This window comes from Heterodontus francisci, chromosome 13, assembly GCF_036365525.1.
Source record: "Heterodontus francisci isolate sHetFra1 chromosome 13, sHetFra1.hap1, whole genome shotgun sequence".
In the NCBI taxonomy this organism is placed as follows: domain Eukaryota; kingdom Metazoa; phylum Chordata; class Chondrichthyes; order Heterodontiformes; family Heterodontidae; genus Heterodontus; species Heterodontus francisci.
The window spans coordinates 110,335,890-110,361,770 of NC_090383.1; the positions used below are offsets into that span (position 1 = coordinate 110,335,890).

The 25,881-nt window shown below is 43.4% G+C and overlaps 1 protein-coding gene across 3 annotated transcripts in view; it reads left to right on the forward strand.

The window, feature by feature from the left end:
• smyd3 (SET and MYND domain containing 3) overlaps window positions 1-25,881 on the forward strand; it is a 737,952-nt gene that overhangs the window by 188,320 nt on the left and 523,751 nt on the right. For 2 of the 3 annotated variants that reach the window (XM_068045419.1, XM_068045418.1), the window contains exon 3: window positions 22,876-22,983. In XM_068045419.1, coding sequence (XP_067901520.1) covers window positions 22,876-22,983 — 108 coding nt within the window. Of the gene's footprint in view, window positions 1-12,458; window positions 12,539-22,875; window positions 22,984-25,881 lie in introns of those variants that run through there. The other variant, XM_068045420.1, reaches the window with a different exon arrangement.

The following is a 25,881-nucleotide window of genomic DNA, read 5'->3' on the forward strand; positions in this document are numbered from 1 at the left end:
CCAGTAACCTGTCTCTAGATGCAGAAATCAACAAGCGCATGGGTAAGGCTTCCACTGCTATGTCCAGACTGGCCAAGAGAGTGTGGGAAAATGGCGCACTGACACGGAACACAAAAGTCCGAGTGTATCAGGCCTGTGTCCTCAGTACCTTGCTCTACGGCAGCGAGGCCTGGACAACGTATGCCAGCCAAGAGCGACGTCTCAATTCATTCCATCTTCGCTGCCTTCGGAGAATACTTGGCATCAGGTGGCAGGACTATATCTCCAACACAGAAGTCCTTGAAGCGGCCAACACCCCCAGCTTATACACACTACTGAGTCAGCGGCGCTTGAGATGGCTTGGCCATGTGAGCCGCATGGAAGATGGCAGGATCCCCAAAGACACATTGTACAGCGAGCTCGCCACTGGTATCAGACCCACCGGCCGTCCATGTCTCCGTTATAAAGACGTCTGCAAACGCGACATGAAATCGTGTGACATTGATCACAAGTCGTGGGAGTCGGTTGCCAGCATTCGCCAGAGCTGGCGGGCAGCCATAAAGACAGGGCTAAATTGTGGCGAGTCGAAGAGACTTAGTAGTTGGCAGGAAAAAAGACAGAGGCGCAAGGGGAGAGCCAACTGTGCAACAGCCCCAACAAACAAATTTCTCTGCAGCACCTGTGGAAGAGCCTGTCACTCCAGAATTGGCCTTTATAGCCACTCCAGGCGCTGCTTCACAAACCACTGACCACCTCCAGGCGCGTATCCATTGTCTCTCGAGATAAGGAGGCCCAAAAGAATTGGGTTGGAAAAGGAATTTCTAACAAAACACAAATGCTTTGGAGGCTGGTCTTTCTGCAGACTGAAATGTGTTGATAGGATGGTGTAGGGTGGCGAATAGGCAGGGGGAAAGGAGAAACAAAATTGGGTTGTGGAAGACAATGGATCCCACAGCGCTCTCTCTATTCTACCATTGGTAAACCGTGCCTTCAGCCACCTCTGGCTTTGCTCTGGAATTCTCTCCCGCAGCGCCTCTACTTCTGCCTTTTCCTTGAAGACCCTTTTTTGGGCAAGCTTTTGGCCACCCTTGCTAATCTCCTTTGGGCCAGAATCCTTTTTTTTCCTTTCCATACAGAGGAAATAGGAGCAGGAGTAGGCCATTCGGTTCCTCAAGCCTGCTCTGCCATTCAACTATCTCATGGCTGATCTCTGCCTCAGTGCCATATTCCTGCACTATCCCCATATCTTCAATATCTAGAGATCTCTGTCTTGAACATGCACAGTGAGCCTCCACAGCCCTCTGGGGTAGAGAATTCTACAGATTCACCACCCTCCGAGGGAAGAAATTCCTTCTCAGTTCAGTCTGAAATGGCCTACCTCTTATCCTGCGACTGTGTCCCCCCCCAGCCCCCACCACCAACCACCCCCCATCCCAGCTGGGGAAACATCTTTCCAGCATCAACCTTGTCAAGCCCGAAAATAATTTTCTATACCTCAATGAGATCACCTCTCATTATTCTAAACTCTTGAGAATGCAATCCCACCATCCCAGGGATCAGTCTGATGAACCTTCGTTGCACTCTCTCTATGGCAAGTATATCCTTCCTTGGGTAAGGAGACCAAAACTACACAAACTCCAGGTGCGGTCTTCCCGAGGCTTTTTCCAATTGCAGCAAGACTTCTTTACTCCTGTGCTCAATTCCTCTTGTAATAAAGGCCAACATACCATTTGCCTTCCTAATTGCTTGCTGCACCTGCATGTTAGTTTTCAGTGACTCATGAACAAGGACAGCTAGGTGCCTTTAGACATCAACACTTCCCAACCAGTCACCATTTAAGAAATACCCTGCATTTCTGTTAGATCTCCTTAAAGCTCCTTGGAATATGTTTTTTCCATGTTAAAAGCACTACAAAAGTCCAGGGGGAATTTTACTGTTGGAGGAGGTAATGGCTGTAGTGAGTGACTGGGCGATGAAAGAGGTTTAATCTTGAGAACTTATCACATCAAGAATAAAACTGTGATCTTCCTGGTCTATATGGCTCAGAACTACACTCCTTGCAATGCATCTGGTTAAACAAAGTCACCTTTTATGAGCTCTCGGGGTACAGGGAAGTATTTGAAAACAGCAGGGGGAATTTAATGCTGGCGGCAGGGCTCTCGTCAGGGGGACCCGACACTGAGATCCCAGCGTTGCCTCTTTTCTGGAAGACCCACCCGATTTAGTGCCAATCAGGCACTTAAGTGGACAGCGGCGGGCCTTCCCTAAGATTTAGGACCCCGTCGCTGGAAGTCCCACCCTTGGAGAGCTGTTGGCCAATCAGAGGCTGGCAGCTGCAGCGCCACTGCGGAGGCGGTGACTGCTGCTGGAGATGACCATCCTGGAGGCCGAGGATCGTTGCTGGACCCAACCCTCAGGTAGGTCAGGGTGGGAGGGGGTGTTGACAGCAAGAGCAGGAGGGGTGGCCCTCAGCGCATGGGTAATTATGACTGCAGCAGGAAGAGGTCCTTAATTGGGAGTTTAGTATGATGCCCTCATAGATACAGCACTGAAACAGGCCCTTCGGCCCACCGAGTCTGTGCCGACCATCAACCACCCATTTATACTAATTCTACACTAATCCCATATTCCTACCACATCCCCACCTGTTCCTATATTTCCCTACCACCTACCTATACGAGGGGCAATTTATGATGGCCAATTTATCAACCTGCAAGTCTTTGGCACGTGGGAGGAAACCGGAGCACCCGGAGGAAACCCACGCAGACACAGGGAGAACTTGCAAACTCCACACAGGCAGTACCCAGAATTGAACCCGGGTCGCTGGAGCTGTGAGGCTGTGGTGCTAACCACTGCGCCACTGTGCTGCCCAGTTCAAGGCCTCCATTGGCAGTAGGGCAGGAAGGCTGTTCAGACCTTCCTACCCCGGACTAAATTTTCGCAGAGGTGGAATGATGATGGGACCACAACGACCCCCCCCCACCACCATCCCACCCGATGTTATGTTCTCCCCATCTCCAAACCCGCCATGGGGGAGAGCCTAAAATTCCCCCCAATGTATGTAAATGTTCTACATGAACTATGTTGCCATGGTCCCATTGCTTCATCACAACTCCTGAGTCATTCTGGTTTTATTTAATACAATGTGATGAGCCACACACAATACAGAGTATCTTGGTACAAATAGCATCATGTAACTCCTTATTTTTTAAACAAGGAAATGTTAATGGATATCCACTCTAATGAGTCAGTCAGTCGTGAGGAACTCACTGGAGGGAATGAGAATCACCAGACACCTTAAATTAAGTGGTGATGGCGTGCTGTGACTTTTAGTGGCCATTAAAACATCTTTATTTTGTGAGTCTGATGCAAAAATACATAATGTATTGAATAAATGTTGCAGCCCATTATTCTGTATGTTTTGTCATCTTGTGCTATTTCTTGTGATTTACTGATGGCTGCACCTGTCTGAGCATTAAATCCAGCATGCTAAACAATCAGCGGTCCTGTGTAATTAAACTTGAGAACTAATGTGTGAAGCACTGGACCTGTTCCCAGAGGTGGGATTGTCTCGATGATTTCTGTCGGGAGAGCAGTGCAGGTGCTGTACGTGTGCAGTAGCTGCAGCTTGAGATGGGAATGGGCTTACAAGGAGCAAGTGTGTCTACCAGATAGCCTGAAATAACTCTGCTTCCACACATCAAATGCATTGATAAAGGCATGATTTGTTGTATGCTGCATTTTGGTTTCCACCACAAAAGTCCAGGCTGACACTTCAGTGCAGTGCTGAGGAAGTGCTGCACTGTCGGAGGTGCCGTCTTTTGGATGAGACGTTAAACCCGAGGTCTCGCCTGCCCTTTCAGGTGGATGTAAAAGATCCCATGGCATGATTTTGAAGAAGGGCAGGGGAGCTGTCTCTGGTGTCCTGGCCAACATCAGAGAAACTGATTATCTGGTCACTATGATGTTGCTCTTTGTGGGAGCTTGCTGTGTGCAAATTGGCTGCCGCATTTCGTACTTTACAACAGTGACTACACCAAAGTACTTAATTGGCTGTAAAGTGCTTTGAGATGTTGGGCGGTTATGAAAGGCGCTAGATAAATGCAAGTCTTTCTTTCTATTCCTTTACCAGAAAACATGACCTCAGTTACGGGAAGCCTGTGGCAAATGATATCTGGGTAGTTAGATCCAGCTTTTAGAGTTGAATGACCAATGGGAACCATCATTCCCTCTATTTCTGTTATAAATCGTATATATGGGCAGTCTTGCTCTAGTCTTTAGGAGGCACTGGCCCCCCAGCACAGCATTAATTGACACTAAATTGACGATCTGAAGTTAGATTGGATACAGGGTGGCTGAAGTGGAAACATATTGCTCTGGGAAACTGGAGTGCAGCATGCAACAAATCTTGACTTTTATTATAAATTCAATATGGACTCATTGGCAATAGTGCGGAATTACCACCAGTGGTCTGACATCTTGCAGGTCTGCCAATTAGTAACCAAAACCACCACCTTTTTGGACTGTTATAAATTGTCTGTTACAGAGAGCCAGCATGGACACAATGGGCTGAATGGATTTGTTCTGTGCTAGACCGTTCTATGATTCATTTGCTTCAATAAAAATCAAATCTTTCTATATACTCACTCTTTGGTAAATCTTCAATTTTTCTAACCAGTGCTGACCTGGTTTAAAAGAAATTGTAGTGGCGAGGTTGACCCCTATTAAATTAACAAAAATGTCCAAAGTTTCATCTTCATAATGATGTGTTGCCTGTTAACACTTTTGCCAGTCGCATCTGATGACAGTACTGGTGTTCTAGAGTAATGGCGGCTTTTATTTCAGATTTTCTGGAATATTTTCTCTAGACATAACAGACAATTGGGCGGCACAGTGGCGTAGTGGTTAGCACCGCAGCTTCACAGCTCCAGGGACCTGGGTTCAATTCTGGGTACTGCCTGTGCGGAGTTTGCAAGTTCTCCCTGTGACCATGTGGGTTTCCTCTGGGTGCTCCGGTTTCCTCCCACAGCCAAAGACTTGCAGGTGGTAGGTAAATTGGCCATTGTAAATTGCCCCTAGTGTAGGTAGGTGATGGGGAATGTGGGATTACTGTAAGGTTGGTATAAATGGGTGGTTGTTGGTCGGCACAGACTCGGTGGGCCGAAGGGCCTGTATCAGTGCTGTATCTCTAAAAATAAAAAAAACAATGTGAGGAGACCTTGGGATGTAATTACTACAGGATACTTGCTCTCATCAGAAAGCTCTCGTTCTCAATTGACGGTTTGCAAGTAAGCTATGTATGTAATTAGTTTTGTACATTTTCAAGGTTTTCCTGTGTCTTCAGGGTCTTGCTGTCAGTAACTGTGTAACCGTATCAATTTGTCACTTGCTGCACATCAAGAAATGTTTTAATTTAACCAAGAACATCAATCTTGACAGGCAGCTTAATAAAGATTCTATTTATCTCTGTGTATTAAGGTTAAGAGCACCTTGGAGCAACTATTCCAAATCAATGCTAGAAACCAAACCAAGTTGTCCTGTGTTTTGTGGCATTATGTATCCTTCATTACTTCATTTGTATTGGAAGCAATGCTTTGCTTGGAGATGGTGCAGCTCGGGACCAGAGGCTCGTTTCCCCCCCACTCCCCAGCCTTGTAATTAACTATCTTCTGCTCGCCTTGTTTAAGTATGGTTTCAGTGCGATACAAGGTGAAGTTTCTTTGCTGTCACGTCAACAAACTCATAAGGGGATTTTTTTAATGAGTTTCTAACTTGAATCCAAGAAGATTGTAGTTTTTAATGCTGTTGTCATTGTCTGGTTCATTCAATGGCTCAGGACAGTTGAGGCTCTGTTACCTGGTGTGCATTAATTGGTCTCTCTGATCAGGAAAGCTCAATTGCAGAGCTGGCTGTTCTGCACGGTGGCTCTGTGGGAGCTACACATTGGTATCCTTGGGTTAATGACAGAGAAAAATGCCAGGGTTTCTACTCTTGATCGCTAGCCATTGACTTATTGCTGAAAGATTAATGTTTGTTCATACCTGTAATTTTATAGAATTACAGACAGCATCTTCAGTGATTGGGTTATGTTAATGTAACTTTATGTAAACATCCTGCTGCTATAATGTATTAATTAACTAAGTGAAAGGGCCCTGAGTTCGTTCTCCCTCTCTCTCTCTCTCTCTCTCTCTCTCTCTCTCTATTTCTCCTCCCTCCTCTCCTCTCCTCTTCTCACCCAAATCAGTCACGTTTCTAAGTGTCCAGAGCTTATCTAGTACAGCATGTCTAATCCTTCCCAACTGCGGATTGCTCCCTGCTGTTTGCAGTTGTTTGATTCTTGTGCTGTCTCTAAATAAAATCTTGAAATTAATGTTAATTCATGCAGATTTTAGTCATGTTTTGTGCTGTAGCTTCAGGTCTGTGAGGAACTGAATTGAGACATGTCAAAGTATATTTCCTTCAGGACCCTGAACAGGGACTTCCTGCCATCAGGAGGGAAGAGAGAAAGGCCAGAAGTGTTGCTCCTGGTTTGCGCTGTTTTTGTTTTTGAAGTACATTGTCGTGTTTGGATGCAAATTACATTTTTGCATTGTTTAGCAAAATCTTTTACATCAATTTAACACTGTTTTTGATCTGGCATAAGAAATAGCAGCTGGATTAAGCTATATGGCCCTATGAATCTGCTCTGCCATTCAGCAAGAGTAAGGCTGATTTTCTACCTCAATTGGACTTTCCCACACTATCCCCATATTCCTTAATTCCCTTCATACCTACAAATCCATCCTTGAATTTGCTCAACAAGTGAACATCCACAGCCCCTTGGGTAGAGAATTCCAAAGATTTGCAACCCTTTGAATGGAGAAATTTCTCCTCATCTCGATCCTAAATGGCTGACCCCTTATTCTGAGATTGCGACCCCGTGTTCTTGATGACCAGCCGGGGAAACATTTTCACAGGGTCTACCCTGTGGAAACCCCTTAAGAATTTTATATGTTTCAATGAGATCACCATTCATCCCCTGCCCTTCTTCGAAGTAGTGCTATGGAATCTTTTACATCCACCCAAGCAGGCAGATGGGGTCTCTGTCCCATCCAGTCTCAAAAACCTCTTTCAGCCCATGTTGTCTGCTTTTCCAGTTCTGTGTTCCTGTGCCTTTCCCTTCTCTCTTTCCTCCACACGAATCGTCAACCACCTATAATATACTAATCTTACATTAATCCCATTTTCCCTCTCACTTCCACACCTTCCCTCAATTCTCCTACCACCTACCTACACTAGGGGCAATTTTTTTTTTTATGCTGACCAATTTACCTATCAACCCGCAAGTGTTTGGCATGTGGGACAAAACTGGAGCACCCGGAAGAAACCCACACGGTCACAGGGGGAACTTACAGACTCCGCACAGGTAATATGGTGCTAACCACTGCGCCACGGTGCCACCCAGTTATTTGGAGAACCAGGAACAGGAAGTGAAACTCAAGTAGTTCTGTTTTTTGCCCTGGCAGCCAAGTTGAAGATTTAGACTGTGATACTGTAAACGACTCATGTGCAAGCTCATTTGTGTACATTCTTAATGTGATTGGTTATCTTCTCTTCCTCAGCACCCTCTCCTTAACTCATTAGTATGTGCATATCTAACTGAGCTTTGAGTGCAAGCATAGTTCAGGGGAATTTTACCCAATTTTACAGCTGTTGATGAAGTGCAATATATAAGCAAAAGTACAATGTCTGCACAAGGTACAAAACTCTGCCGCAGGCTGTGCACAACACAAATCACCATTAAACCCCATTCTGATTCGGAGATTGGAGACATTATGAGAAAATGTCCCTTTTAATTGGCCATCTTATCACTGATAGCAAGGTTACAATTTTATCTTTTGTTAGTGAAAAGTAATCGATTTTTGAGCCTAGTCTCTTGATGTGCGCAGTATTTATAATTGAGTACTTTTTAAAATTGTTGTTAAGTATCGTCTGTCGGCAGTGCATTGGTAAGACAGGGCTGGGTGTCAAAAAGCTGCCTAACACACACACACACAAGTAGGATTATTGATACTTCCACCAACTAATCCAAGCCTGGGGTAAAAATATGAAACTTATCCAACTTCACTGAAGCTGCCAATGTTCAGGTTGCTGCTACTGTTGAATTGATAGATTCACTGGGTCTTCATTTCACTGGGTGAGTGGTCATCGCATTATTATTGGAGATTAACATTATTGGCCATATGCTAATTGAATTGGGACAAACTTAATTTCTGAAGAGACCTCCGTGTTCCGTGGTGTAGTTGTCTCTGTTGTGCTGTTTCGTCTGATTTGTGTCTTTCTTTCTTCTCCCGTCCCCTTCACACTCCCCTAACACCAACAACTTGCATTTATATAGTGCCTTTAATGTGGGAAAAATGTCTCGAGGCGCTTCACAGGAGTGTCATCAGACAAAATCTGACATTGAGCCACATAAGGAGATGTTGGAGAAGATGAGCAAAAGCTTGATCAGAGGTAGGTTTCAAGGAGTGTCTTAAAGGAGGAGAGAGAGATTTAGGGAGGTAGTCATAGAGTTTAAGGCCTAGGCTTAATGCACAACCGCCAATAGTGGAGCGATTAAAATTTGGGGATGTGCAAGAGTGCAGAATTGGAAGAGCACAGACTGCTTGCTAAACAAATGCCCACTTGGAGCTTTTTATCAAATTAAAGTATTTGCTGAGAAAGAGAGGGTTTCACAGTGCCATGCATGGTAAGATATCTGTATTAATTGAACACTGTGCATTTCTAAATGAAGATCAGAACAGCAACTGATCTCCTCCTGTTGGGGAGGTCATCTTGCAAACCAGTTCCCTGATGCCCTCTTGTGACTTGCTGGTCAAAGACAGTTGTTTCTTTACTCCCTGAATCAAAGTGTGAGGAGCTGATAGTTCACCATGTTTCAAGAATTCTCGCAACCATCTGAGTAGTTTGAGCTTGCTCATGTCTTTCCATGAAAGTTACCTCCCTATTCTTACAATGAGGGCCGTCTACTTTTACAATCCGGTTCAACAAGAGAAGCTGAGTCGTGAAGACAGCCAAGAGCTGGGTGGCCACAGGAACCTGTGCTTGGAACGTCCTGAAAGAATGTACTGTCCCAAATCCTGTTAAATTGTGACACTTGCAAAATAAGCAAGGCAGTGTTTCGTATTTTCCCTGAACACGAAGCCAACAGTCCAAGTTTCTGTCTGATTCGCTGCTTCATGAGGCCGATCTGTTGAGGTGTTCCTTATAAATTAAGATTACAAGATTCACAGGCTATTAAACCAATCAACTGCTTTGCAACAGTTGTTTACACATTGGCTCATTAATCCTTTTACCTATTTTCCTGTCTCCTCCTATTTTGCTCAGCTCTATAAAATTGCTTTCTCATCTTTATTTTAACATTGACCATTGGCCCTCTTTCCTTTCGTCCAGCCTGCTGTGTACAGCCCTTTTCTTGTTTTTGGATTACAAGACATTGCTTTACTGCTTCGCGGATAGGCCTGCACCGTAAGCAGTTGACTCTATATTTAAAACAACAGCTTTTGTTGGTGTTCTGGGTCACGTTGCCCAGATGGACGACAGTCGCCTGCCAAAGATTGTGTTGTATGGAGAGCTGACCACCGGTAAAAGGAACAGAGGGGCCCCATGCAAATGTTTCAAGGACTCCCTGAAGAAGTCCCTCTCTGTGTGCCACATCGATCAAGACCAGTGGGAAACACAGGCCATAGATCATGATGCCTGGAGATGCTACATCAGGAGGGCTATAGACATCTTTGAAACTGAGCGAAGAACCAGCATGAAAGAGAAAAGGAGGAGAAGGATAGATCCAGTTGCCCCCAGCAGCGACTACACCTTCACTTGTACCCGCTGTGGTAGAATCTGCCGGTCACAGATAGGCCTGACTAGCCACCAGCGGGCCTGCAACCGATGACGACAACCTTCCCAAAATCTTCATCAGCGAAGAGATGTCGAGAGAGGCTCTGGAAACATTATCTGTTTGATCTTTTGTAAATTTTGGATGCAAATTTTAATCTGATTTGTGCACTGAACTCTTTGGGCTCTGTTTCCAAGCAGCTGACTTGCAGCCATCTTCTTGAAATTGAATTCTCTTCAACACTTCTGGAGAACAAATCTCAGTAACCCAAAAGGGAGTTAATGTCGGCAACTTGAACTTTGAAAACTCCCAAGTTATGCAACTTTATTCAAAGTTCCTGTGGTGGGGGAGGGGTGGAAAGGGCTTCCTTGCTCATCATTGTTTCATGACCGTAGGCTCCTGATTGCAGACTGTTGAGATGTCTTCACCAACGCATTACTGTTTAGCTTCTACGTGCCCTGCAAACTGCTGCATGAACTGACTGTAGCGTGCTTACATTTATACTGTTTATTTTCTTGCTTGTCTTTATCCATCCCAAATCTTCAAGTTCTTACATAGAACATAAAACATAGAACAGTACAGCACAGTACAGGCCCTTTGGCCCACGATGTTGTGCTGAACCTTTTAACCTACTCTAAGATCAAACTAACTACCTACCCTTCATTCTACTATCATCCATGTACCTATCCAAGAGTCGCTTAAATGCCCCTAATGTATCTGCTTCTACTACCACCGCTGGCAGCGCATTCCACGCACCCACCACTCTCTGTGTAAAGAAACCTACCTTTGACATCTCCCCGAAACCTTCCTCCAATCACCTTAAAATTATGCCCTATGGTGATAGCCCTTTCCACCCTGGGAAAAAGTCTCTGACTATCCACTCTATCTATGCCTCTCATCATCTTGTACCCCTCTATCAAGTCACCTCTCATCCTTCTTCGCTCCAATGAGAAAAACCCTAGCTCCCTCAATCTTTCTTCGTAGGACATGCCCTCCAGTCCAGGCAGCATCCTGGTAAATCTCCTCTGCACCCTCTCTAAAGCTTCCACATCCTTCCTATAATGAGGCGACCAGAACTGAACACAATATTCCAAGTGTGGTCGAACCAGGGCCTTATAGAGCTGCAGCATAACCTCGCGGCTCTTAAACTCAATCCCCCTGTTAATGAAAGCCAACACACCATACGTCGTCTTAACAACCCTATCAACTTGGGTGGCAACTTTGAGCGATCTATGGACATGGACCCCAAGATCCCTCTGTTCCTCCACACTACCAAGAGATCTCTTCCAAGAGATCAAATCCACTTTTTGTGTGCGAAGCTATGCAACTGCCTGTTGATTTTCTGAAGAGGTCCATCCTTGTTGGCCTCTTCAGTGGAAGCTTCTAGAAGCTTTCTCAATTCTGTTCAATACAAATGATGACACAATTCTATGGACTGTCAACCATATATGGTTCAACTGAAGATGTATTGTACTTTGACAGCACCTCGTTTGTCTTCAACCTCTACTACTGAGAAGGACAAGAGCAGCATATGATGGGAACATCATCTCTCCAAGGTCCCCTTAGAGTCACACGATCCTGACTTGGACGTAGAGCAAATTTATATACAATATCTATCCTGAGTCCAGTCCTTACTAATTTTAGCCTCTGCTTGACTTGGTGGCTCGCATTGATGACTTGGACACCACCTATTTCCATCTCTAACTTTCTCCTGACTCTACCCCTGCCTCAGCTCATCTGCTGCTGAAACCCTCATTCATGCCTTTGTTACCTCTTGACTTGACTATTCCAATGCACTCCTGGCTGGCCCCCCACATTCTATACTCCGTAATCTTAAACTCATCCAAAAATCGGCTGACCATATCCGAAATTGCACCAAATCTTGTTCATCCATCACCTCGTGTGCACTGACCTACATTGGCTCCTGGTTAAGTAATGCCTCGATTTAAAAAAAAAAAAAAAAAAATTCTCAAGGTTGTTTTCAGATCCCCCCATGGCCTTGCCCCTCCCTCCCGTTATAACCTCCTCCAGCTCTGTAAATCTGAAACCTTTGGGTTTCTCAAACTCCAACCTCTTGAGCACCCCTGATTTTAATCACTCCACTATTAGCCATTGTGCGTTCAATTACCAGCTCCTCAAGTTCTGGCACTCCGTCCCTAAACAACTCGCTGCCCATTTCTCCTCCTTTAAGATTCTCCTTAAAATGTACCTCTTTGACCAAACTTTTGGTCACATGCCCCAGTATATCCTTATGTGGCTTGATATCAAATTTGATAATGCTCCTGTGAAAACTTGGCATGTTTTACAACATTGAAAGCGCTATATAAATGAAAGTTGTTCTTGGAGTTAGAATTTTATGGATTTAGCACCACTCCAGACACTTGAGCATATAATCTAGAAAGGTACTTAAGTACAATACTGAGAGAATGCTTCGCTGCCAGAGGAGCTACTCCAGACGATATGGTTGATTTTTAATACCCTCAGCCAACTTCCTTTTTTCAGTCCTTCCTTAATTTTGTTTTGGGTCATTCAAGTCGTGCTTTTTTGGATAAGGTTCCCTTCACTTCTGGTTCATCCGTGTCCCGTACACTGTCAGCAGTCGTGCATATGGAGTAAAAATGATATTCATACACAAGAAGTCTTTCAAAAAAAAAGTTGTGGATTTTACCAAAGAGGCGGTGAAAGGTTGGTTCATTATAGCTTCAGTCCTGCTGCGTAGAGATTGATGCAGTTTAAAGACTGTGCACTTTGTGTAGGACTTGATTACAAATTACAGTCCACGACTATTTTGGTATTTTATACTTTTGATTGCTGTAGGGTTTGTACTGGGAGTGAGGGATATGTCAATATCTTTCAACCAGGTTCTGACCCCATCTGTTGGGGTTATAAGTGTGAAACTGTGTTCACAAACCCAATTACTATGATGTGACTGCCTACGATGGGTCTTCAGGAATAAGACTGTTCTCGGATTAGTGTTTTTCCTTAGAAAATGCTATTTCTGGTTCTTGGTATTGTTGACAACTATCTCCTAGTTAAAGATCCATATTTAACAGTTTAGGGATACAATATATGTAAAGTGCTTTCTCTCTTAACTCCAGTAGATTTTAGATGGGTCAACTGTTGCATCCAGATGGATGGTTTTAGCTAACTACCTTCCTTAACTGCTGAGAATCCAGTGCTTGGTTGTGAGAATCCAAAATTAATGTTCCCAGTCACAATGCAATTGATAATTGACATGTGCCATAATTGCTTCTAATTTGATAATTTGGTACCAACCAAGATGGTCATTGTGGGGAAATCCATCCACCACCTTAAACATTCACTCCCTCCACAACGGATGCACAGTGGCATACACGAGATGCACTGCAGCAACTCGCCAAGCCTCCTTTTGACCGCCCCTTCCAAACCGGCGACTTCTACCACCTAGAAGGACAAGGGCAGCAGATGCATGGTAACACCATCACCTGCAAGATCCCCTCCAAGGCACACAGCATCCCGACTTGGAACTATAACGCCATTCATTCACTGTCACTGGGTCAAAATCCTGGAACTCCCTTCCTAACAGCACTGTGGGTGTACCTGCCCCACATGGACTGCAGCGATTCAAGAAGACAGCTGACCACCACCTTCTCGAGGGCAATTAGGGATGGGCAATGAATGCTGGCCTACCCGCAACGCTCACTTCCCATGAAAGAATTTTTAAAAATTACATGAACACAGTAAAGGATGGTTCACCAAGACTGAGGCTTAGGCACATCACTGGGCCAGAGTGGAATAACTTTATTCTGGATTGTGCAGCTCACTGCCTGACCTGGGACTGCTTAATGCTGGCACCAGGTGTCAGTTTTTCTGCCTTTTTCTTTGACCATCTTCAGGCTCTTTTCTTGAAACCCCAGCTTGAAGTCACCAATCCATTACTTCCTGATTTTATCTCAACTGTGTCACTGTTTCCAACCTCTGTCTTGATTTCCCAATTTAAAACATGCGATGAGAAAAAGTTTAGTATTGTGGTGCAATGAAAAGCACGCGTACATAAAATGTGGAATCTGAAATAAAAGCTCATCATTCTCGAACTAGGGGTCACGATTTAAAAATAAGGGGTGACCCATTTAAGACCGAGATGTAGAGAATTTTTCTCAGGGTCGTGCGTCTTTGGAACTCTCTTCCTCAAAAGGCGGTGGAAGCAGAGTCTTTGAATATTTTTCAGACAGAGGTAGATAGATTCTTGATCAGCAAGGGGGTGAAAGGTTATTGGGGGTAGGCGGGAATGTGGAGTCGAGGTTACAATCAGCCACGATCTTATTGAATGGCGGAGCAGTCTCGAGGGGCTGAGTGGCCTCTCCCGCTCCTAATTTATATGTTTGCAGGTCAGGCAGCATCTGTGGAGAGAGAAAGAGAGTTAGCGTTTCAGGTCGATGACTTATCAGACCTGGAAGAAGTAAGAGGTTTAACAGGATTTAAGCAAGTACAGAGGCAGGGAAAGGGAGGAGGAGAGTAAATCACAAAAGGCAACGTCTGTGATTGGATGGTAGACAGGAGTGATTAAATGACAAATGGGATGATGGTGTAAGGCAAAAGGAGATGGTAATGGGAACAAGTAAAGAAAGAAAAGGTTGGTCCAAAGGAGGTGTAAATGTTTCCGGCAAAACCATTACCAGCGCTGGCTATCCGAGAAAATGGGAGCGGTGGATATGATCTAATGTTCAACTCCGTGCTGAGGCTGGTAAATTATAAAGTGCTCAATTGAAAAATAAGGTTCTACTTCGTCATTGTGTTGAGCCTGTTTGGAACAGTGTAGTAGACTGAGGACACAGAGAGGGAGTGAGGTGGATATCTTTTGCTTTACTTCAATACTGAAAAGCCAGAACAGGGCCTTATAAATAGATCGGTGCCCCATCTCACCAGAGTTTATTAGCATTATTTGAAGACTGTTGACATGTTTCCAGGCACTTTTATTCCCATGTTTTTCCACTTAACCACACTCTTCTGTGTTTTATAGATCTGGGGCATCTATAGTTTGACCCTGCATCAGTACGGTGGCTTTATTTTCTCCACTTTCTAATCTTATCCTTTCTTCCTACTTTGAATGTTCTAATCTGTGCATTTTGATATGTTTTCTCTTTTGAATCATCTCTTGGCTATTTTTGAAAATATCAGGTCTGTTTCAGATTTTGGATGATTGGCTCTGGAAATATATAAAGCAATGAAATCCCTGTGGTCTGGCACCAATCCAGCTTATTTTATGAGTGAGCTGTCTGACTTTTATGGAGGTGGATAGTGTGGTTAAAATCGGGTTGTAAAATTCTGGCTGTTTTCAACTACCTCTGCTCCATGACTGTTTGTTTGTATTAAATGGGTGGTATTCATTAGATCCTGAGGCTAGGCTTCAGACACTAAGAGCTATTAGTTTCCTGTATTTCTTTAACCCTGCTTTTGCCACAGCATCTGGTGGAAAGTTTGCAAACACATCCTGTCATTTTTCAGCTGGGACTCCGAGACTGTATTGAAGATACAGGAGACAGAAATTTTGAAAATAATTTACTTTATATTTAAGAAAAAAAGACAGGACGACCTGGTCAAGTTTGCGAAATGGGCAGATAGGAGGTGGATACAGTTTAACACAGAGAAATGCAAGATAGCACACGTTGACAGGAAAAACAAGGAGCAGGTATATGTACTCGATCAAAAAATGAGCAAAGAGACCTAGAAGTTCAAGTAAGTCATTACTTGAAGTCACGGTTACAGGTAGATAATTCATAAGAGATCAGAAAAAAAAGAACGCTTTGTATTTTATAGGTAGGAGGATTGAGTTTAGTGAAGATTTATGCAACAATAACTTATATTTATATAGCACCTTTAACATAATGAAACGTCCCAAGGCGCTTTACAGGAGCATTATAGAAGAAAGTATTACACCGAGCCACATATGGCAATGATCGGTCAGATGACGAAAAGCTTGGTCAAATAGTGCCTTAAAGGAGGAAAGCGAGGTGGAGAGCTGTAGGGAGGGTATTCCAAAGCCTGGAGCCAAAGCAACTGAAGGTGTAGCCGCCAGTGTTGGAGCAATTAAAATCAGGGATGCACAAGAGGCCAGAATTAGAGGAGCGCAGATATCTTGGAGGATTATGGTGCTGGAGGAGAAACACTGGTTCGGCCACAGTTAGTGTTGTTTGCATTTTTTTGGCACTAATATAGAAGGGACATTAAAACTGCAGAATGCACAGTGTAGGTTCACCAGAATGAAGTCAGGTGGGCAAACTATAGTTACAAGAAGAAATGTGAGATATTGGGACTGATTCCACAAGAGCAAAATCGGCTTTAAGGAGCTTTATAGAGGTTGTTAAAAATGTGTAAGGGTTATAACATGATTGGTTTGGAAAATGCTGTTTCTTCTGGCTGGGGAGTCAGTGATGAAGGGACTTTTTCAAATCATCTGAGTGAGGAGAGCAAGTGGGAGAAATTCCTTCATGTGTAGGGTTGTTGGAGCATCGAATGCTTTGCCACAGGGAGCGGTTGAGACAGAGACCATTATATATCAAAAGGAAGTAGTGGTAATTTGTCCAAAGGCAGGTCCTCAATTCATTTCTGCATGCTTCACAGTCCTGCACTCTCCTCTTCAGTTGCTGACAAGAGCCTCCCTTTTTTTTAAACTTCCGTGAGAAATGAACAATGTGACGAGGGAAAAAGTACGAGGTGGTCTCCCGTTCCCTTCCTCATGAGCGTTCTAAAGGAAACATGAGTCCTCTTCCCGAAGGATCCTCCACCTGTAAGCAGCCGTTGTCCCTCGAGTTCTATCCCTTCTGCCGTCACCACTGCAAATTCGCTGCTTCCGCCGTTAGCTGTGGTTCATAACCCTGAGCATGTGATCTGTACCTTGTCCTGGGACACTCTTAAAACAGCAGGGAGGACCACCCCCCTGAGGTCTCAAATGATGCTGTTACCCCAAAAGGAAAAATGACTAAATATTTGAAGCAGAGCGAAATACAGGGCATGGGGAAACTGGCCCAGTGAGATTAGTTTTGCATTGTTCTAGCCAAGAGCTGGCCTAGTCATGCTGGGAAAAATGGCCTCTGTTATCCTGGTCGATAAGCCAAGATAGTCCCTTGACAACCATTACCATTTATTTGAACACACTGCTGGTTTGTTCACTTTTGTTTTTGAGCAGGAAGTTGGACAGCAGTTTAAAAGACATGTTGAATAATTGCAGTAAGAGTTATTTATAAGAGGGAGACATGTAGAAGCATGTTGCAATTTTTCCCACCCTACGAGAGTGTGTCTCCCTTCAAAAGACGAGAGGAACTGCTGACTAAGCCACTTAAGACGGATTTAAGTTGGATTCAGACCAGAGCCAAACATGATCTCAGAGTACACTGGTGTCAAGTGTTATTTCTCACTAATTATAGTAAAGTAGACTTTGATTTTTGCGACTTGTGTAGGTGATGAGAGAAGAGGACAACATGGTTCAATAGGACACAAAAGCAGACAAGTTTAGGAAGGGTGGTACCAAAATACACCTTGTTGTAGGATGCTGCCAAGTTTGAAATAATGGAGTAATGTTTCAACGTTTCATCATTCCCTGCAACATCCGACCGACTGGAAAATGGAAGTGAAAGTGGAGTGAACAGCGTGTTTATCAGGCTGGGACAGTTTTATGAAATGAGAAGGGAAGCCTGAGAGAGGGGGAAAAGAGAGCTTCACGCCCACACTCCCTCCTTTAAACTGGAGAACAGGGAGTTCAGGAGTGGTTAGAATGTTGAACTCTCAACTGCAAGGATTAGTTGAGGTGAATAGCATAGATGCATTTAAGGGGAAGCTAGATAAGCACATGAGGGAAAAGGGAATACAAGGTTATGCTGATGGGGTTAGATGAAGAGGGTATGAGGAGGCTTGCGTGGAACATATACGCCAGGGTGGGGTGGGGGGGTGGAGAGCTGGAAGACTGTGGAGGAGGAGGCAGTGGAGAGGTGATGGGGAAAACTGGGACTTGAGGTTGAGGGGGCAGCTGGGCGTCGGGGTGGTGGGATCTGGGAGTTTGGCCACATTCCCTACTTGGCCACTTTTGTGATGTTGGTTTCAGACAATGCCCCCATATGTCTCAGTGCAGTTCACTGTGGGTACATTAGCCTGGCTTCGAGGGTTTTGCCAACTTTTGGCACCGAAAATCTGGTTTCCCAGAGCTGGGTAACTCTCGATCCAGTTTGAAGTTACAAGCATTTTGTTTATAGTGAAGCCATTTCCATTAATTGATTTCAGCTGAGTGGCCGCGTGACCCCACATGAAAATCTCCTACTGTTCAGTCAACTGGCCAAGGAGAAGCAAGTCCCGTGCTGGAGACTTGAGTACAAAAATCCAATCTGACACTCCACTGCAGTGCTGATAGAGTGCTGCACTGTCAGAGATGCCATCTTTTGGACGATTAAACCAAGGCCCTGTTTGCTCAACATAAAAGATCTCATGGCCCTATTGCAAAGAAGAGTCGAGTGACCTGGCTGTGATTTATCCAGCAGTCACCATCACTTTATAAAAAAAGTGATTAACACATTGCTGTTTTGTGGCAGCTTGCTGTGCACAAATTAGCTGTTGCGTTTTCCACATTACAGCAATGACTACACTTCAAATAAAAAAAGTTAATTGGCTGTAAAGCACTTGGGAACAGCCTGAGGTTGCGAAAGCTACTTTCTTTCTTGAGCATCTCTTTATGTTGCATCGACAGGCTGAAGACAGGTGAGCTCCTCACCTGAGTCTCGCTATGCTGAACGTAAAAATGACATCTCTGAAGAAAAAGGCCTGAAAAATTAGAAGGCAAAACTGTAATTTCCATCTGTAAGAATGAAGAATACTTTGAAACAAACATTGTTCCTTCTAGTCTTGAAATGTGCTGTGTATTATTAAGAAGGGCACAGTTGTGAATGACTGTAAGTAAGGGAGGCATCAAGAGTCGGAGCATGAGTCAGGCCATTAAATGTTGGTGCCTCTCCCAGAAAGTGGATACGTCCACTTAGTAACTTGGCAAAAGTATCAGGTTATCTGCAAAAAATATATAATTGGCTTGAATCAGAGTAGATGTTTTGCAGTCGACATTGTCATCCTGTGGTTTGGATTCTGCAGATACTACCCGTCTTCCTTTAAAAGTAGAAGAGTGAGGCCCGTTTAAACAAGCCTAAATTTTAATTTAGGATTTTAAAACTGAGGGTATTGTTGCAAGGTTAACTCTGGCTTTTTCCAGTAGCTGGGTCCATGTTTTAAAATGCCCTCCTTTTTTATAAAAAAAAAGTTCTTTATTGCGATAACATGGAGAATCTTCGGGTTATGATACGGCAACATTTAAATGAGAAGAAGCAGCCGTAGTTTGGTCCAGTGGCTGGAAGTGACCATTTTACTTTCTGATGGGCTCTACTTGGCGACTGAACAGACGCTTGAAAACTTACTGACTTGTTTGTAGAATGTTTGAGATGGTTTGATAAGTTGCATCCCAAAGTCCTGAGCATAATGTTGGGTGGCACTGTGTCTTCCTTGCTTTTAATTTTACTCCTCCTTTACACGATCATGTTGCAGCCCATCTATCTATAAATATATCTATAAATAATCTATCTATAAATATATCTATAAATCATCTATCTATAAATTTACCAACCATGTCTCCAGCCTGCATGTCAAATCACATCATCAAGCATCCAATGTTCTTGTCATTTAAAACTGGTCTTTTTGAAATACCAAGTATTCGACTGGCTAATGTTCTTATCCTATATCATTCTTGATCATATATTATAATAGTGCGGCTTAGCACAAGTAATAATGTTCATACAGAAGATCCAAGAAAGATGACTGCTATTGTTTGGGCATGTTTCTCGGATGGAAACAGACTACCTTTCACAGCCCTGTACACAGAGGTACACAAGAAGCTAAGGAAGACCAAGGAAGCACTGGACAGACAATGCCAAGAGGCACCTGTCACAGAAAGAGATACAGATGATTGAAGTGGCCAGGCGAGTTGAGAACTGACTGGAGTGAATTAATTTGGCCCCATTGTTGCTGACTATGGGAATTTAGTTGTAGTAGTAAATGTTCAATAGAAAACTTGTATTTATTTATTACGCCTTTTAATTTAACATAATGTCCCTAAGCACTTCACATCCTGATGGGTGAGGGCTTTCGGGGAGATCACCAAAGGGATGGTCGAAGCTGTAGGTTTTGAGTACATTTTATCTTGAAAGACTGAAATGGGGATGATCCAGAGAATGCAACCAAGATGACTGAAGATGGAACAGAGAGAGAGGGGATGCAAATGAGGCCAGAGTCATGAGCCGAGGGCACGTGGGAGCATGTTGGGTTGCAATAGGTCATAGAGATGGGGAGGGGCGAGCTCATGGAAAGGTTTGCAGATGTTACTGAATTTTGAATCTGTCACACTGGTGCATGAGGAGCCGTTGGGATGCAGCGAACAAATGACCAGTCAGATTTTGTGAAGTTGCATTGAGCTGCCATCTTGAATTTTTCTCCAGCCAAAAACTTACTGCCAGAAGTAACAGAAGAAACTTTTTTTCAAAAAAAAACTGCCGTTCTGAATAAAATGCTTGTTGTTCAAAGTGACTTGAATGATGTTGGTTATAGATTTTCTCACAGAGCTGTATTCATAATGTTGGAAACCAGAGACATAACCTGGAGTACTTGGCTGGAGCTTGAAGTATTGGATTGGACTTTATTTTAGTTTATGACTCTGTCAATGCCTCGGGTCCTCCTGATTTGGCTACAATCCACATCAATGAAGGCAAGTTCCTCCATCTACACTTCAGCTACGCCCGTGATGTTAAGAGTTCTGATGGTTGAACCAGTTCATTCATGCCTTCTTCAGCAGTCTGCCTGACATTCCCAATTTCGTTCCAAACCCGATTCTCCCTTTCACCTGTGCTTATCTCAACAGTTGTTGCTGTTTTCAGTTATTTGCCAGCTATGTTTGTGATTATAGTTGGCTTGTGCACTCTTCTGTCTGTTCTGATCTGCCCAAGTGGTTTGGGCTTGCCTGTTTGCATGATTGTCCATGTTGAGTTCCCCTTGCCCTCTGCCAACTTGCTTGTCCAACCTAACTGCTTTCTGATGCATTTGTCCTGGGCTCCTGCCAGCATGTTCATGCCTGGTTAGCCAAGACACCCCCAGTGTTTATTTAATAGGCTATTGTTATTGGTAGCACGCTTGCCTCTGCGTCTAAAGGTTGTGGGTTCATGTACCGCTCTGGAGACTTCACAAAAATCTAGGCTGATACTCCCAGTGCAGTACTGAAGAAGTGCTGCACTGTCAGAGACGCTGCCTTTTGGGTGAGGTTTAAACTGAGGTCCCGTCTATCCTTCTAGGTTGATGTAAAAGATCCTATGTCGCTATTCAAAAAAGAACAAGGGAGTTCTCTCCTCATGTCCTGACCGGTATTTCTCTCACAACCAACATGACAGATAATCTGGTCTCCAAGGAACATAGGAGTAGGCCATTCAGCCCGTCGAACCTGCTGCGCTTTTCAATTTAGATCATGGTTGACCATCTACCTCAATGCCACTTTCCCACACTATCCCCATATCTCATTGCTGTGACTGTGCAAATTGACTGCCGCATTTCCTACATTACAACCGTGGATACACCTCAAAGGTACTTTATTGGTTGTAAAGTGCTTTGGGAAGTCCTAAAGTGGTGAAAGATGCTACAGAAATCTGTCTTTTTCTTTCTTTTAGTGATCAGGAATGACATTTTTGACCAATTTTCTTTTTTTCCCAATTGCGGCATTTCTGTTCATTCCCTGTTTCAGGAACTGAATGCACCTTTAATGGAGCAACCTTTTAAATTTTCCCACGGCTTAGTTCTGTTTGTTGACTTGCAATTCATTACACTTGCTGCTACTTTAGTCACCTTGCATTTACTGCTATTTAACAGGTTAGCTGGGCAGTTTATTTTGTCTTTCCTGAAACTACCATCTGCTAGAACAGTAAAAGGCCAAGTTTTATTGTTAGATCTTCACATTGTTGCCTTTTTGTCCTTTACAAAAAGCTCTGCAAGAGATGATTCTGATGTGTTTTGAAACGCCTTTGGTGACATGAAACTTTTAACGAACACATGTGAAGAGATATATACTGATGACTGACTCTAGCCCTTACTTTCTGTTTTGTTTTGTCGGCTAAATGAGTCATTCCTCCTTCCAGTGCTACTTGGGCAGACTCCCGGATCTTTTCCATTGTTTGATTGATGACTGCTTTTGTGCTGTGGTTGTGTCTCTTTTTGTTTTGCCCTGTTGGATTTTTCCTTTTACCTTCCATTATGTTCCCTTTAACTTTGGCGTTGTTTGAATCTCCTGTTGTATTTGCATAATCCAACTGTGGTGATCTTTCAAACCCATCTGGCACTTTGATGACTTTACAGCTGAATCTGTCCACCTCTCTCTCTCTCCTCCTTTGAAACACTCCCTAAAACCTGCCTCCCTATCTGAATATCTCCTTATGTGGCTCTGTGTCAAATTTTGTTTGGTAACACTCCTGGGAAGTGCCATGGGATGTTTTACTATGTTAGAAGCACTATATAATTACAGGTTGTTGTTTTAAGTAAGGCAACAGTTTACTGGTTTTGAACCCATAAGCAGACTCTGTGCACTAGTACTTCACAGATTGTGTAACTGGCAATAGAATCACAGAATGGTTACAGCACAGAAGGAGGCCGTTCAGCCCATCGTGTCCATGCCAGCTGCCTGCAAGAGCAACTTTGCTAGTACATTCCCCTGCCCTTTCCCCATAGCCCTGCATGTTACTTTTCTTGATTTTGCCTATTGTTTATCCTCCACCTCCAACTATTACAGTCCCAGCCCGATAAAGGGGTAGAGTCTCTCTTGCCTACACCAGTTCTCAATAGGGCTTTCACCTGAAAAGTGTTTTCTCTGTACAGATGCAGAGTAACCTGCTGTATACCTCCTATTTTATGTTTCAAATTTACAGCATTCAGCAGATATTTTGTCCATTTAATCCTTTTAAATCTGTTTTTTTTTGTTCTAGAAATTAGCTTGGCCAGACCACAAGCGTGAATGCAAGTGTTTGAGAAGTATCTATCCTAAAGTTCCAACTGATATGACCAGACTTGTGGCGAGGATAATCTTCAAATTGGTAAGTTGGTGTATGCAACAAGAATGATTGTCTCAATGTAATATTATAAAGGAATTTGGCGCATTTGTAAAGGGATTCAAATGTAATTGCAGATTACTGCAAGGCAGGAATATTCTTAATACATGCCATGAGCCATGTGCTGTCCACCTCCTGTTTACCTCTGGCTTTTGACAGATGGTGCTCCATGTCCCTCTCAGGCCTGGGTTTCAAGGACTGTCTGGCGGTGAGATATTGACCAAACTATGAATCACTATTATCCCCACAGCTTTTCTAGCTCTCCATGCAAGGGAATGTGGGTACAAAGTGCATTTTTTCCAGAAGCAAAATACTGCAGATACTGGAAATCTGAAATAAAAGCAGAAAGTGCTGGAAATACTCAGCAGGTCTGGCAGCATCTGTGGAGAGAGAAGCAGAGTTAACGTTTCAAGTCTGTGACTTTTCATCAGAACTGTTCTGATGTAAGATTGCATTTTTTTCCTTGAACAGGTGGAAACTATTAGTTCTGTCATTCAGTATTCATTTTACTTCTCTCATGTTCACTTGCCAACTGCACACAATGGCTTGATTGAAACCAGGAAAGAATATAAAATTATGACTATGTCAAAATAAAATTTAGACCGAGAGCCATGTTGGAGCTTTATGATTCCTAATCTCCTTGTATACTCACTTCAATAATGACGCCCCCTCTCTGTCTTAAATAATAGGCTGTAAGTTGATGGAAGTCATGCTTAGACTTTGAAAAATTCTGATGAAATCACACCTGTGTACTGTGTGTATTCCTAGCCAAAGATACCAAGGAAACTTTGAAGTCCAGGAAATGATGTGGACAGGAGCCATGAGATTGCTGGAGCTATGCGGATATATCGAAGACAAACTTAGTCTTACTCATTCACAATTGCACACTCTTGATCATTTTTTCTTCCATGCACACTTTCCAAATTTACAGAGACGTTCTTCAATATGTACCTGGCGATAGAATCATAGTTACAGCACAGAAGGAGGCCATTCCATTCAGCCCATCGTGCCCTGCCAGCTCTATGGAAGAGCAACCCACCTAGTCCCACTCCACCGCCTTTTTGCCATAGCCCTGAAAATATTTTTGCTTCAGATAATTATCCAATTTTCTTACCAAGGTCTCAGTAAAAATCTGCCTCCACCACATGCACAGTCAGTACGTTCCGCATCCTAACTACTTGTTGCATCAAAAAGGTTTTCCTCATGTCGTTGCTTCTTTTGCCAATCGCCATAAATCTGTGTCCTCTGATTCTTGACCCTTCCATGAACAAAAGCAATTTCTCCCCATCTACTCTGTCTAGACCCCCTCATGATTTTGAACGCCTCTATCAAGTCTCCTTTTAATCTTCAATTCTCTAAGTAGGATAACCCCAGCTTCTCCAACCCATCCACATAACTGAAGTTTCTCATCCTTGGAGCCATTCTTGTAAATCCTTTCTGCACCCTCTCTAAAGCCTTCACATCCTTCCTAAAGTGTGGTGAACAGAACTGGACACAATACTCCAGTTGAGGCCAAACTAATGTTTGATACAGGTTTATCAAAACTTCCTTGCTTTTGTACTTTATGACCCTATTTATAAAGCCCTGGATTCTGTAAGCCCTATTAACTGCTTTCTCAACCTGCCCTGCCATCTTCAATGATCTGTGCACATATCCCCCCAGGTTTCTCTGCTCTTTGGAATTGCACCCTTTATTTTATATTGTCTCTCCTTGTTCTTCCTACTAAAATGTCTATCAAAATGAATCACTTCACACTTCTCTGCATTAAATTTTGTCTGCCACGTGTCTGCCCATTCCACCAGCCTAAGTTCTCTATCACTATCCTCCTCACAGTTCACAATGCTTGCAAATTTTGACATTGTGCCCTGTACACCCGTCTAGGTCATTAATATCAAGAAGAGCGGAGATCCGAACACTGACCCCTGGGGATCTCCACGATATGCCATCCTCCAGTCTAAAAATCAACCCTTGACCACGACACTCTGTTTCCTGTCACTCAGCCAACTTCGTACCCAAGCTTCCACTGTCCCTTTTAGACCATGGGCTCTAACTTTATTGATGAGCCTGTGTGGCACTTTATCAAATGCCTTTTTGAAGTCCATGTACATCACATCAACTACATTATCCACATCAAGCCTCTCTATTACCTCATCAAAAAACTCAAGCAAGTTAGTTCAACATGATTTGCCCTTAAGAAATCCATGCTGGCTTTCCTTAACTAATCTGAATTTGCCCAAGTGACTGTTAATTTTGTCTCGAATTATCGTTTCTAAAGGTTTTCCCATCACTGAGGTGAAACTGACTGGCCTCTAGGTGCTGGGCTTGTCCTTATACGCTTATTTTGAACAAATTTAATCTTCAAATTATTGAAGCACTGGCACCAGAACATGCCAGTTAAAACATTTGTATTTGTCTATTATCACGCCAGTGTTATACTTAGTGGTTTCTTAAGGTTTGCTGTTTACATGGGTATTGAGGCGACTGCCACCTTAACATGAATGTTGCGCATAAACAGCAGAAACAGGGATTTGGAACAAGAGTGCAAACCATTCGGACGATAATATCAGACGGTAATTACTAATCCTGTTGGAACAAACTCTGTTCATATGGCTCCCCTGCAGAAGCTATGGGCGACATCCATTGCTCACCACTAAATGCAATTTTTGCTAAGTACGGTGATTAGAAAATGTCAATTGTGCATCAGTTCTTGGGGTTCTTCACTGCAATCAATGCATGTTTGTGGATGCAACACACTGTAAGACAGTAGTGAATGGTTTTCTGTAGGCCGTTAATTGTAACTTGCATCTGCTTGGCAGTTCATTGATCAGAATGATCTGATATAATGTCCTCTGCAAATACAAACACATATATTGTTTGATCTAT